Raw genomic sequence first — 14,478 nt, 5'->3', positions numbered from 1 at the left:
GCCTTCTCCCTCCTCGGAGTCCGCTACCTGTCTTCCACCTGAGATGTCCTCCCGGGTGCTGACATCTGGCTCCTTCAGACCTCAGCTCCTGACTCTGGATGATCCCCAGGAGCCCAGCCCACCCTCAAGGGAGGGAGACGGGGTGTGCAGATGCTCGGGGCACGGGTGTCCATGTGGTCTTCGGCCAAGCTGTCAGGTTCCGCGCTACCCTTGCTCTGGTCCAAGTCTCTTCAGCCAGTAGTCAGGGCGGCAATGTGTAAAGAAGAGGCTGGGCCAAGGGACAGTTGTACTGCCTTTATTCCCCTTCACTCTTCTCCTCACCCTCCTGCTGTTGCCCACACGCTCTGGGGCTGTGGGGTGGCCACATAGGGCCAGACATCAAGGGTCCACATGCCTGGGCACAGCCGTTCTGCCACCGAGCCCCCCGAGGGGTGCTATGTTGTCCGTGGTGGAACGCATCAGGATCGGAGGCTCAGGTTCTGCCCCCGGCCTGGGTTCCTAGGGCTTGAGGCCCACCTCATCTCTCTGGCCACTCACCTCCAGCTGGCTCAAGACCAGGGAGTACAAGGGGAGCCGGGGAGAGGGCAGGCCCAGGTTCTGGGCTTGAGGTCTTGGCCAAATGGGCTGAGAAGTCCAGCTGGACAGAGGGGCGCCCTGGCAGATCTCCAGTGGGAAGTGATGATCCCAAGCCCCCTCCCCACCACCAGCCCTGGGAAGCGGGTATGATGCCCAGTCCCCTCACTCCAATACCCAGGTGCTTGTTAATTTGTTTTAACAATTAAAAAGGAAATGTAAAAGCTGGTAAAACAAGAACCCCTATCCATACTGGCACTGCTGAGGTACCATTATTGCTTCAGACCCTTGTGGTCTGGCCAGAAAGGAGCTCCCACCAACACTGGCCCAAGGGGAAGAGAGCATTTAGCACCAGGGACACAGGGTTCCTGTCCCCGCTGGGGTAGGGGTCTCCCAGGAGAGGGGCTGGCCGTGCCCATCTACAGCTACAATGACCATTTGACCAATGCCCAGCCTGCTGTCTGGACCCCTCTTGTGCCCTGAGAGGGCAAGTGTACAAGAACAGGAGACCCAAGTCCTGGGACTGGGTCTTGCTACCAGCTCCCCACACCCATCTCCAGCCTCTGCTTGTCAAAGTCTGGCCTCATGGACCAGAGGTCCAGCCCGGCCAGGGCCCCCTAGGCTCACTAAGGCTGCAGGAAGGGTAGCAGGTGACAGGGCCACCAGCCCCTATGGGAGATCCCAGCGTCAGCAACAGGGGGTGGGAAACTCATTGGAGTCCCAGCCTACAGCCCATTCGGGGAGATCAGACTTTTCTTAGGAAAATGTGGGCCAGCTCTGAAGCTGCCAGGCACTGGGACCAGAGGTTAGAAATAGCCAAGGGAAGGGGGAAGCAGGGAGGGGAGGACCCTGAGGACGTCATGGAAGCCCAGAGATCACGGGGTGCAGGAGAGGAAAAGAGCTACAGTAAAGCAGGAGCCTGAGAGGCGCAGCGCTGACCCCATAAGAGGCTGGAATTCCCAGTCTTGGCGTGGGGGGAGCCTCAGTCCTGGGAGCCAGACAGGGAGCTTTCCCCTCTCGGGGAGGGGACCACTTTTTCTCCCCAGAGGACAGCAGGGGTGTCTGAGGGTGCGTACGTAGACTCTGGCTGGCACTGTTCCTGCTACAGCCCCAAACTCAACCGGGCCAGGGCACTGCCCCCTCTAAGCCCAGAGAACCATCTGGGCTGTGTGGCTTGGATTCTAAATCCTCAAATCACTCGGGCTCCTTGGGCTTGCCCACATCTGTACATAATAAAGTGCTTCGTTTATTGATGATTAAAATGTCCCCAGCCCCCTGCCCCGGTGCCATGGGCCTTACAAGGAAGTCAGAGGGGTCCTGACCCCCTCAGCCCTTGGGCTGATGGGGCCAGTCCCCCCCCAACCCGCCCCCCTGGGCTCAGGCCTCTTCCCACTCCAGCCATGCTGGGAAGGCGGTGATGCGGGGGCAGTCGAGGGGTTTAAGGTGCAAAGAGTATAACAGACAAAACTGTATAAACACAATAGGAAAGAGCTTAACTAGGAAACAGGTAGCTTATGGAACCTTCCTCCCCATCTCAAAGGCAGGAATAGAGACGTTAAATGACAACAAAAAAGGATGTCCTATTAGTGCTGGCCTTGTGAGGGCAAGCATTGGGCACAGGCTGGGTGGGGCTCTCCCGGTACCCCTGACCCCGACCCCCAGGGCCTGATCATGCAGGCTCCTCGCTCCACCCATGAGCCCAGAGGCGCAGGAGGGACAAGGCCGCTGGACACCAGCCAGGGGCAGGCTGTGGCCAGGCCCAGGGAGTGGCTGAGGCCTGTGCTGCCTTCCAGGAGCAGAGACAGACACAGACACAGATGTCTCTAGCATGGGAGATTCGGCTGGGGCAGCTGGTGAGGGATGGGCTGCTCCGTGAACAGCTGCCCTGCCCCCTGCCCCACTGATAGCACCTTGAAACCTCAGAACATCTGCCTGAGCCTGCTCCTTAGGGCCCTGGTCCCTGGGGTCCACCCATGTGCAGGGGCTCCTGGGCTGCAGTGCCTGGGGGCTGGCGCTGTGGGAACCAGCCCGCCTGCCCACCCAGGGCCCGGCCCACCACACCCTGAGGCCCGGCAGCTCCTGGGGACATCTTCCCCAGGACCCAGGGCCCTCGGTGCAGCCGGGGGCAGGTCGGGGATGCCGTGGGGAAAGCAAATGCCTGGGGTCCAGCCCCCGCCCGCCCCCCTCCCCACGGTGCACAGCTGCAGTCGTCGCACCTCGCCACGCAAGCCCACCCCACACAACCCCCGGCGTCCGGGCCCAAGTTCCTGCCTCAGCATCCGCAGCCCTCACAGTGGGCCCACAAGTCCTCCAAAGGGGGACGGCACCCCAACTTTTCCCCAAACCCTCCGGGATGAGGGGCGAGTGAGGGGGCCCAGGACGGGCGGGGACGAGCAGCTGAAGGTGACCCGGGCTGGGCCTGGCCACCCACCTCCGGCTGAGGCCTCAGCGGAGCGACCAGTCACACCTGCTCCCCAGGTCCCTCCCCACCCGTACCTGCTTCCTCCAGCGCCCCCCTCACCTGGAGGGGGATGCTGTCAAGAGTTTCCTCTCTTTTCGTTTTCCTTCACTTCCAAAAAACAAACAAACAGACAAAAAGTAAAGGCTTCAAGGAGCCGCTGAAAGGGGGCACTTGGGAGTGAGGTGTCCTCCGCCAGCTCTGGGGGCTGCCAGCCTGCACAGCCCCCAGGGTCAGAGGCCCCGGGCAGAGCGTGTCCAGCCAACTCTGGAGGTGTTGCTACCCCCCGCCCCGCCCCACGAGGACGAGTGGAGGGTCCTGGGCCCGTGCAGCAGGCAGGCAGTTAGTTGTTGGTGTTCAGCCTCCCCCCGGGGCTGGCAGCGGTGGGGAAGAGCGGCGGCGGGGGAGGCAGGGTCTGGGGCAGCCCGGGCAGCAGGGGGAGGGCCTGGGGCGGGGCGGGGGGCAGGCCCGGGGCTGCGGGGGCGCTGTCGCCGGCCAGGGGGTGGCTGACGCGGAAGCACTTCTCCTTGTGCGCCTTGAGCATGTTGGAGAAGCGGAAGCGCTGGCCGCACACGTCACAGGGGTAGGGCTTCTCGCCGGTGTGCGTGCGCCGGTGCCGCTTCATGTTGGGCCGGCTGGTGAAGCTCTTGCCGCAGATCTCGCAGATGTACGGCTTCTCCCCTGCGGGGTGGGTGGTGATGGGCCGTGGGGAGTTGCTGGCGGGCCGCTATGCACCCCCACCCCGGCCCTGGGCCAGCCTCCGGGCGTCCACGGAACCATCCCGGCCCAGCTCTGGCACCCTCGGATCCTTGCCACCTTGGGCCAGCCTGTACCAGCCTCGCCCGACCTTGGGAGGCAAGGAGGCCAGCGCTGAGCCTCCTAGCGGAGAAGGGGGCCCGGCCCGGTGTGGAGCCCCTCCTCGTGGGGCAGCCGTACCTGTGTGGGTCTTCATGTGCTCATCAAAGTACTGCTTCATGTTGAAGTCCTTGCCACACCACTGGCACATGAACTGCTTGTGGCCGATGTGGATGCTCATGTGTGACCGCAGCTGGTACTTGTACTGGAAACGCTCGTTGCAGTTCTGAGGGCGGGGTGGAGGGTGAGGGGGTGAGACCCGGCGGGGAACAGCCTTCAGGGAGGGAAGTGCTGGCCCGAGACCACAGGGCTGTGGGAAGGACTCACATGGGGAGGGGCTCCTGGGCAAGGAGGTGTGGATGCAAAGGCCAGCCGAGGTGCTCCTGGGGTGGGGCAGTGCACGGGCACAGGTGGAGAGGCCATGGGCATGCAGGGCCCAGGCAGGAATGGGGGTCAGGAAGTGGGAAGAGGCCACAGAGTGGAGGGAGCCCTCATGCCTAAGGCCCTCCATCCTTCCTCCTGGTCCAAAGGCCCCCCCTCATCCCCACCTGCAGCTCCATCTCTGACCTCTCTGCCTAAGATGCTCCTTTCTCCACCTCTCCAGAAAGCCTGCCCCATGGTTCCAGCCCATGCAGACCTCCCACCCTGAACCTTTGGGGGTTGGTTAGGGTGGAGTGGCAGGGGTGTGGGGGGAGGTGCAGGTGGGCAACCAGGTAAGGATGGAGCGGGAGGCAGACATCAAGGAGGGGCCCCTTTCTTTCTGCATCCTATACTCCAGTACCCCAACCCCTGGTTTTTAAGCAGCTGCTGCCTCTGATCCCTGCCCCGTCCAGGATGGCTCCTGGGGCAGGAGGAGAAGGGAGCTCACCTCGCATCTGAACGGCTTCTCCCCGGAGTGCTGCAGTGAGTGCACCTTGAGAGACATGCTGCGTTTGAAGGACTTCCCACAGGTCTCGCAGGTGAAGGGCATGTCCTTGGTGTGGGCTACAGGGCAGGCACCATGGCCATGACATCTCGGGGGGACCCATCTGGCTCCTCCCAGGGGACCCCTGCCTGACCACCCCCCAGATCCAGCCCAGATCCCACCTCCCAGGGCACCACCTACCCTGGGGCCTGATCCATAGCCTCTGTCTCCCAGGCGAGGCCCATTCCCTCCCGGCTAGGTCTCTCTGTTTGGTCAGACAGGCATGGAGGCCCTGTTGGTTCTTTAGCCTCTGGCCTCACTCCCAAAGCTTCCGGGAAAGATAGAAGGATTTCAAGTGGGACTGGCCTCGGCTCAAATCCTGGCTCAGCCACCGGCTCCCTGCATGGCCAATGTGTGCCTCAGCGAGCCTCAGCACCCTCTTCTATAAAAAGAGGGTAGAGTGGTCTTGGGCCTCCAGGGTGGCTGGGTTTTACAGAGGGTGGCACCTGTAAAGGCCTCAGCCTTGGGTCCTATGCCATCCAGAGGGAGTTAGTTACCTGCGCTCCTCCCAGAACAAACTCCAAGGAAGATCTGGGAGGAAGCAACTGGAGACACGGAGGGGCCCCCCCTCAGAGTTCAGAGCTGGGGAATCCAAGCCCAGGAAGGACCACCAATCCTGGGTTACCCAGCATGCTTCTGGCTGATACCTAGACCCTGGGGTCCCAGCTCCCAGTCAGTTCATGCTGGAGGCCTCTAGCACTGTCTGGTAGAGAACGGGGGTAAGGCCTGGCCAGGGCACACTGCCCCTCCTTGGCTACCCCTCCCTAGAGCTCCAGGCCCCAAGCGGGCAAAGAAGGGAGGGCCACCTGGACACCAGACTCCCAGCCAAGCCCACCTAGAGGGGAGGGAGAGCCATGCCCAAGGCAGCGAAGTGGCCCAAAACACACTTGGGGGCCTCCTTACCGTGTCCAGGTATGACCCCTGGGGGAGGGTTGCATTCAGAGAAGCCTGAAGCCCTATCAGAGGCACAGCTGTCCTCAAACTGAGACTGGGCCTGTGTCAGCCCATATGGCACTTCATGTAATCTAGACAAAGGTGCTCTGGTGGACACAGCCCCATGTCAGGATGCACAGCCTGGTTGGCAGTGTGCTAGCTGGATTCTGGTCCCCACCTGCCATCTTGTCCAGGAGTCCTTGTGCCATGTGCAACCTGCCCAACTACGCATGGCAGCCCTGGCCCCAGAGCCTGTCCAGGACCACCTGCCACTGCAACCAGCCCCCCATCCCCTACCTCCCACCTACGAGGGGCCTTCTCACCCCTTCATATTGCCCTTGGATTGTGAAGTGTTTCCCAGAACACCCAGCAGCTGGCCCGCTTGGACCTCAGGCTCCATCCCTCACCAGCCTGGACTTACCGACCATGTGCTTGCGCACGTGAGCCATGGTGTAGAACTTCTTCTCACAAATCTCACAGGAGAACTTCTTTTCTGCGTAGCCGTGCACAATCTTATTGTGCTCGTGGAGGGACCAGAGCTTCTTAAAAGCTTTGCCACACGTCACACACTGTGGGGTGAGAAGACTTTAGGCTCTGGGTCAGGACCATGTGACCTAGGACTAGTCACTGCCCCTCTCTGGGCCTCAGTTTCCCCACCTGAACTGTGCTGGAGAGAGAGGCCTTGATGTCCAAGGACCAGCCAGATGTGATGTTCTGAGAGTTGGGGGTGGTAACTCCCTAAATACTTACCCACCTACCCACCCACCCAGGGTGGGTCCCTCATCCTGAACTCACTAGGGTCAGGGGCCACCTCTTCCAGGAAGTCCCTCCTCTGTGCTCATTTCAACAAGGCATCTTTCTACAAAGAAGAAACACATAACTGGCTGAAGGACCACAGTGGGTGAGGAGGCTACTCAGTTCATGGAGAAGTCCCTCAGATAACGGGTCCTGGCAGCGCTGGGCCATTATCTCTGCTGCCTCCCCCTGCTGGGACCCATGCTCTGACACCATGGAGATCCCCAAGGAGACAGATTCCAAAGGACTGGGGACTGTAGGAGGTACAAGGGCCTATCAGGCAATAGACGGTGGCGGGAACCTTGAGGGCCACACTCCCCTCCTCCTCTTCTCCTGGGCCCTCGTCCTACCCATCCCTGCAGCAGGCCAGGGCTCGGGCAGAAACTGGGTCAGGGTGCCCGGGACAGAAGAGGTACAAGCGTCTTTCCCCTTCAGGAGGGAAGCTCAGGTGTGTGCGCACGGAGAGTCAAAGGGCAGCCCAGCAGGCAGGCAAGTGGGAGTGTGGGCACGAGGGTGGGGCAGGAATCCAGGTAACCCCCAGATAACACTTTCTCCACAGGGCACTGCAATTAGCAATTAGTTCAGGCAATTAGCACCCGCCTACCTACTGCCCCCCCCAACCTCACTCCCAGTCAGAAAAGGCAAAAACCAGCCTGGCTGGCCCTGTGCTGCCTGCACCCTGAAAGGCCGGGCTGGCCCAGACTCAGGCTGGCTCAAGGCTTGGCAGCCAGCCCAACTCCCCTGTTTGGCCCCCGGCAGCCCCTGCGCTTCCCAAACTGCTCATCCAGTCCCTTTTCCCAGGCCCAGGTCAGCTGGTACCTCCAAAGAGCTGAATGCAGGGGTTTCTTCCTGCTCCGCTGCCCCTTGCTCCTTTCGGCCTTTGCAGGAAGTGGGAAATGGCGCCCCCTTCTGGGAAAACCCCTCCTCCCCTCATCTGTGCTTTTGCGCAGGGCACAGTCTGAGAAACTATACATGGTGGCCCTGTTGGCCTTGCGGCAGCCCAGAGATTTACTAAAACACTGACTCATCCCTCCTCAGAGTTGGCTGTCCCCCAGCCTCACGTGCTCAGACAACTCTCATCCTCCCGAGTCCGGGCTCCCCTCTGGCCCTCTTGCCAAGGGTACTGTTTGTTCTACCCCTATCTGCACGTCTCTGCACGTGCTGAAGCCCAGCTCTATCCACCTCCTCCAGGAAGCTCTCCCTGACGTTATCCCTTGAGCTCTCACCACCCTGGGCTCACCCTTGGGCCTGGCCTGGTCCCACTGTCCAGGGGGCCAAGCCTGGTCTCTGCAGACTGTGTGGGCAATGCAGGCAGCAGGACACTGGGTGCCCGGGGCCCAGTTCAAGTCTGGCCCAGCCTGGATGGCTGCCCCTGTGGGCCCCGTGAACCCACCCCGAGGCCCACCTGGATGTTGCGCTCGCAGTCTGTCTGCCGGTGTAGCAGCAGCTCACTCTCTAGCAGGAAGCGCTTGCCGCACTGGTCGCAGATCTGCATGCGGCTGTGGGTCACGTTCATGTGCTTCTCCAGGTACCAGCGGTTGTTGAAAACACGCGGGCACTTCTGGCACGGATGGTGCTGCTTCTCCTCCAGCTTCACCTTGGCCCCCAGACCGTCAGCGGTCTGTGGCCCTCGGGCTGGGGCAGGAGACCCTCCTGCAGGTGGCTTTGGCCGCTTCCCACCCTGCCGCCCAGCCTCCTCAGGCTCTGGGAGGCCCCGGCGCCGGGCGGACCGCGTTGCCATGCGACTGTGGGGAGGGGCGTCTGCCCCGCTGCCGCGACACCCCGGCCCCTGCCTGCCTCCCGCCTCTCCGTCCTCCTCCTCCTCCTCCCCGTCCTCCTCCTCCTCCGAGCTCTCCTGACCCTGCTCGCTGTGCCCCTCCCCCTCCTCCTCCTCCTCCTGCTCGCTGTGCCCGTCCTCCTCCTCCTCCTCGTCCTCCTCCCCCTGACTGCCGCCCTCCTCCTCCTCCTCCTCCTCCTCCCCCCCTCCACTGCCACCGCCCTCCTCTTCCTCCTCCTCCTCTTCCTCCTCCTCCTCCTCCTCGGCCTCCTCATCCTCCGAGTGTCTCTGCAGCCCATCCTCCCCGCCCAGCACCATGGTGGCCGGGCCTGTGGCGGCGCCCGGCTTCCCCTCGGGCCCTGTGGACACGTGCAGCGTCTGGTTGTTGAGGTTCACCTCCACGATGATCTGGGACTGCTCCCGGTGACTGTAGGTGCCAGAACCCCCAAGCTCCTCCTCCAGCTCCTCCCCCCCCTCCAGCTTGCACAAGCTCGCCGGGGGCCGGCCGGCCTCCTCGACGCCACCCTCCTTCTCCTCCTTGAAGAAGGGCTGAGCCGGCCCAATGGTGGCAGGCACCGTGCCACCTGTGGCCCCAGCCCCGTCCTCAACGCGCACCGAGTAGGGGTCAGGGCCCTCACGGGCGTAGATCTTGGGCAGGCCCGGGGCGTCGGCCTCCTGCTTGATATCACAGTAGTAGGGTGGTGCGGCCGGGGTGCAGCTGGCAGCCGGCTGGGCAAGGGTCACAGCGCCGGGGCCCGGGGGGCCGAGGGAGCGGGCGTCCAGCAGCTCCTGGCAGGACGCGGCGATGTCTGCCATCTGCAGCAGTGAGGCGGCGCTGAGCACCTCGTGGACGTTGGCTGCGTTGACCAGCAGCTTGGACGTGTAGATGAAGTTGAGGATCTGCTGCAGGCCGCCGGGCGCCAGCGCCTCCAAGGACAGCTCCACGCGCTGCAGCTGCTTGTTTTGGGTGAAGAGTGAGTGGAAGAACTGGCTGTAGGCGGCCAGCACGCCCTTGTGGGCCGGGAAGACGCTGCGCTGGGGCACCAGCACCAGGTCCACGTCGCACAGGTCAGGCTGGAAGAGGCGCTGCTCGTTCAGGCGGCCCATCAAGCAGGCGAAGTGCAGCGCCACGTCCTCCACCAGCGAGAACTCGGCCGCCGGTGAGTCCGTCGTCTTCTCAACCAGCAACTGTGGGGCAGAGGGCACAGGTCAGGTCAAGGCCATCTGGGAGGTGGCCACCCACCCATCACTCCTGGTTCCGTGTTACAGGGAAGGTGCCGAAGCCCAAGCAAGGACGAAGGGGAACCAGGAATCAAGCACAAGTTTGCTTTTCCTCAGAGCTCAAACTCTGGTTGTGACCTTCTGAGGCCGCATGTCAGCCCCTGGGTCAGTGGTTAACTTTTCCTGGCCTCCAGCTCTTCCACTGTGAAATGGGAGAAGTCGTCCCGGGAAGGGGAGGGGAAGAGGAAGAAAGGGGAAGGAAAAGGTTCAAGGGTGACCAACCGTCCAGGTGGGCCAGGAACCTAGGGGTTTCCTGGGATGCGGGACTTTTGATGCTAAAACCAGGGCTGATCCCAGCAAACCAGGACTGGGTTGTCTCCCCAAAAGCATCCCCAGAGGCATCCCTTCAGCATTTCTGGGCCCCATGGATCCTCTCTTCCACACTCACTCGCATACAAATAAAGCCAAGCCTGCCTAAGCCCAGACAGCTCAAGAACAGGTCAGGCTCACTGGCTCACCGCTCTGCCTCTGGCCACTGCACCCCTGGGGCAGCACCTGAGGGAACCCCTCAGCTCACCCACAGCGGCCCTCAAGGTCTAGGCCTGAGGCCTTGCAGAGGCAGAAACTTTTGTGAAGAAATCCAAGCCCATGGTCCCGCTGCCCTGTTGGAGGAGGCTGGTGAAGTCCAGCCGTCCCCTCCTTCCTCAGTCAGAGCTTGGGCCAGGCTGCTGCCTGTGGCCTCAGGCCTGGTGGCAGCAGCTCCCCGCCACAGAAAGGTTCTGTGGAGGCAAAGGACACAGCTGTGTTACCTGTCCACCATGCTTGAGGCAGGAGGCCCCTAAGGCTTGTCCCAAAACCCTTTTCCCTCTACACCCCCAGACCCCAGGTCAGGTGTGGTCCAGGCCCAGAGGTTCCGAGATGGCCTCATCTTGGAGGTCACACCACTGGGGGCTTCTGGAGCCTGAGGGAGGCCCTTGGATCTGATGGGTCAGATTCCTAGACCCTTGGGCCACATCCGGTACCTGTGAATTGCCCAAAGTAATTATTCCTGGTCGCACCACAGCGGCTTCCCCAAAAGGTGGGCAGCACAGACAGGCAGGCTGCCCAGTCCCTTGCATGGGTCCAGCGCACAGCAGATGTTCAATTAACATCTGTCGACTACCTGCCTGGCTGGACCAGCCCTGCAGGTTCCAGGTTCTGGCCCTCCTCAGGCCCTGTGCAGCTAAGTCGGAGCCTCCTACATTTGAGGGTACCTTGCTGCACTGCAAAGACATCAGCTCCCTGATGCCGTGCACCTCTCTGGAAGCCTTGTGATGAAACCCCAGTCCTGTGCATCCACAGCCCACCCCTCCCCTTCATGCCAGTCCTTCCGGTCACCTGAATGAGAGGATCTGCCCTGGGCCTTGGGATGAGCCTCAGGGAGCCTCCAGGGGCAACCTGCTGACAGATCTGCCCTGGGTTTCACCCTTCCCATCCAGCAGCCCAGGACAGCGCCCATGCCCTCTCTCTGTCTCTCTCTCTCACCACCATCTCTCTTAAGTTCTCCCCTGACACCTCCTTCCCCCCAGCCAAGAAGCCACCCGTTTGCTTGTCTGTCTCAGGGCTGCTGGCCCGTCCAGGCCTGACCAATCTAATGGGGATAAGATGCCAACCCCCTCCCATCTCTATCCACTGACTCATTCCGATTCATCTTCTGGGACCAACCCCTATTACATAGATGGGGAAACTGAGGCTCAGAATGGGAGGGTCCCACCGCAAGCAGGAGCAGAGCCCCTAGACTCTTAGCTCTGCTAAGGCCACCCAGTCTGTGCTGGACTAGACACTATTCCACGTGGAACTATTTCTTGGCCTTTAATGACTTAAAAAGCAGGATGAGGCATGTGGGGACCCTCCCACCCAGGGGACCAGCTGTGTTTCCCCAGACCCCATCACCACCTCTGGCGACCTGCACCCTCCTTCCCAGAGCTGCTGCCACCTGCGAGTCAGTGAGGGGTCAGGGTGCAACTTGGCTGTATCAGGGGTTCCTCAGGGCCTCCAGGGGCCAGGCAGTGGTGGGGAAGTGGCTTGGATAAGGACTTGGCAATGTCGGACCTGTTGTGGGGTACCCACCCTAGGGCACAGGGTTCTGGTCCACTGCTCCCCCTTCACAGAATGCCCTCCAGTGCCTGCCTGCCATGGGGCAAGGGCAATGCCCGACACTTCCCTTGTGCAGATCTGGTCCCAGGATCCAGTGAGGACCCCTCTGGCCTCAGCAGGGGAAGAAGGGCTAGTCTAGGGGGTAGTGCTGCCCCAAACACTCCATTTCCAAGGCAATACTCCCAGCCAAGCCAGCACCATCCTTGGCCCTTGAGGGGCCCAAGAACCTTACAACCAGGCAGCCTGACTGGACTTCCTTGACCAGGCACGTAGATGCTGCCTAAGTCCATAACTGGCAGCCCCTCAGCAGGGCGCGGCTACCCCCTAGCCTGGTACCTCCCACACAGGGCCACCAGCTGTGTCTGCCTCTCCGGCCAGATGTGCTAGTTCCCTGAAGCTGCAGATGCCCCTCCCCATCTGGTTGTGCCAGCTGCAGCCACACACCCCACCCCCAAGTCCAGGCCAGCCAAGCTAAGATACAAGACCAGGGGAGTGGTCAGGCACTTCCGTTGCCAGGGCGTTTCATGCCCTCAACCCTCCCCCCAAGGCAGGCTGGGGGAAGGCCAGGTGCCAGGGACACCTGCCGAGGCTGCCTTACCATGGTCAGAGCCTTCTGCTCCTAAGGGGTACCCTGCCTCACTGTCAAGAAACCACCAGCTTCCTACCCTGCCCTGGCGTCTCCCTGGAGGCCCTAGGATGAAACCTGGGCGTCTATCTGCACACCTTACTCCCATGTCAATCCTTCCATCGCTGGGCAGCAGTGGGTGGGCCCAGACTGAGCAAGGGGGCACAGGCTCATGACTTCCAGCCTCCTCCTTTTAGGGAGGAGGTGTCTATGCCAGCCTCCTCTCAACTCAGGCCATCCGTCCTTCCCGAGAAACAGGCCCAGAGAGGGCGGGAGACCGGCCCAAGGTCACACAGGAGTTTGGACCGAAGCTGCAGGCGTCCCCCACATTCCACTCGGCCCAGGAGCCCCGAATCCCCAGGCAGGGCGTCTCCAGCGCCCACGTGGCCCAAGGCCCAGGCGGGAAACCGACCTCCTCCCTCCCCCCATCACCCAGTCCGAGGGCGGTGCCGTCCGGGCCCAGAGAAGCGCCCCCCTCCGCCAGTGCCTAGCAGGACCTCAGCCTCTCGCGCCCGGGCCCCAACCCCAGGAATTTAACCCCTTGCCCGCCGTAGGCCGCGTCAAAGCGCCGCATTCCCAACCCGCAAGGACCCAGAGAAGGGGTCGGGGAGACCCGGAGACGGGTAAGATTCCTCACATCCCTCCACCCCGAGCCGGCCGGCCGTGCGCTCCAGAGGGCAGAGCGCGCAGGTGGGCGGATAAGCGGGGGGACAGGCAGGGCCCTGCGTACCATGGTGCCGTGGCGCTGGGGGCTCACAGGGCCCCGCGGGATCGCGCTGCCCCCGGCGGCCGGGCCGGGGCCGCTCCATGAAGCGCCGCGCTGGGGGCCGCCCCAGCGCAGGGCCCCGCGACCATGGCCCCCGGGGGCGCGGCCGGGCGGGCGGAGGCGCAGGGCCGCGGCGAGTCCAGCCGCCGAGCAGCTGCGGCCCCAGAGCCTCCGGCGCGGCGGGCGGGGGGCGCGGGGCGCCGATTGGAGCCCGCGCGTCAGCTGGGGCCGCCGTCTGGACGCTTAAAGGGCCAGGCCGCCCTGCGCGCCGGCGGGGGTCGCGGACACGCGTGGTGCTCGCCGTCCCGGTGCAGCCCGCCCCTCCTCGGGCCGCCGGGGCCCCTGGCCAGGACCCGCCGCTCCTATCCTAGCGGACGGACCCCGGCCTCACTCTCCCGCGCCGGGCCCCCTTTCCTCCGGGAAGTTCGTCCCGGAGTCTAACCTCGGTGTCCTCCAGCTGCGCCACAGAGGCGGGGTCGGAGTAGGAGGCGGCCCTGAAATCGGGAAGCTGAGCTCTCCCGCCACCCCCGCCCCCCTCCGCCCCCCTCCGCCCCCACAATCAGCTGCAGGAAAGGCTTACACCTGCTCCCCTGAGCGACCTCACACTGAGGGACCGAGCCCCCGTATCCTAGCCGCGTCACCATCCCCACCCTCTGGCCTGGGCTGCTCAGACCTTAGGGTGAGTCTAGGATCGACAACTAGCCTGGCCGCCCCCGGCCCCACCCCAGGACAGCTCAGGGTTTGTTTTGGTCTGTGCCTCCAGGACTTGGTTCTGGTCGACCCCTACGACCCCTACCTGGTGGCTGCCTCTGGCTGCCCAGGGCCGCCCAGGGCAGGAGATGCGAGAACCCGTACCGCAGCTGCACTGATGAAATCCTTTAATGTGACAGGCCCAGAGGCCTAGGTCCCACTGTGTCCCCCAGCCGTGTGGCCTGATGGCTGCTGAGAGGCCGCCTTGCTCCGTCTCTGCTGGGGAGATGCAGCCAGGCCTGCGGAATGCTGCTCTGGCATGGACACCAGTGGGGGCTGGGGGCTGGCTGTGCTGGCAGGAGGCTGCAAAGGAGCACTGCCAGGCTGAGCAGGCAGCAGGGTGGGGACCACAGGGTGCTGAGCCTGGCAGGGTCTAGGTGGTGGCTGGGCCGCCATTGTGGCGAGGGGGCCTCTTGTACGGCCCATGTCATCATTCAGATGCCTTTCCGTACCCCCAACTCCAAGCTGATGGCTGCCCCATCTTTGGTCACTCTCACATTGACCCCATCCTGCAGTACCACAGAGTATCCCCCTACCGCTCCGCTCACATGTGCAGTTGTGCTTACACACCCACCCATGCCTGGCTGTAGCAGTGTCCCCCGAGTATGCCACCTTACTCATGAGT

The 14,478-nt window shown here is 63.0% G+C and overlaps 1 protein-coding gene across 1 annotated transcript; it reads right to left on the bottom strand.

Annotated features, from left to right (window-relative positions):
• Positions 1-3,080: 3,080 nt before the first annotated feature.
• On the bottom strand, positions 3,081-14,114 carry ZBTB47 (zinc finger and BTB domain containing 47; the record flags this gene model as incomplete). The annotated part of the gene is given in 12 exon segments (XM_079712869.1): positions 3,081-3,712; positions 3,968-4,112; positions 4,755-4,870; positions 6,205-6,352; positions 7,984-9,543; positions 13,777-13,788; positions 13,792-13,809; positions 13,812-13,888; positions 13,891-13,951; positions 13,953-13,996; positions 13,999-14,030; positions 14,032-14,114. Coding segments are annotated over 12 exon segments (2,634 nt in total). The 3' UTR covers positions 3,081-3,374.
• Positions 14,115-14,478: the final 364 nt, after the last annotated feature.

The sequence above is a fragment of the Hyperoodon ampullatus genome (assembly GCF_949752795.1).
Source record: "Hyperoodon ampullatus genome assembly, chromosome: 10".
NCBI classification, from domain to species: domain Eukaryota; kingdom Metazoa; phylum Chordata; class Mammalia; order Artiodactyla; family Ziphiidae; genus Hyperoodon; species Hyperoodon ampullatus.
Note: the sequence above shows the minus strand (reverse complement) of the source record. Positions and strands in the feature narration are given on the sequence as shown.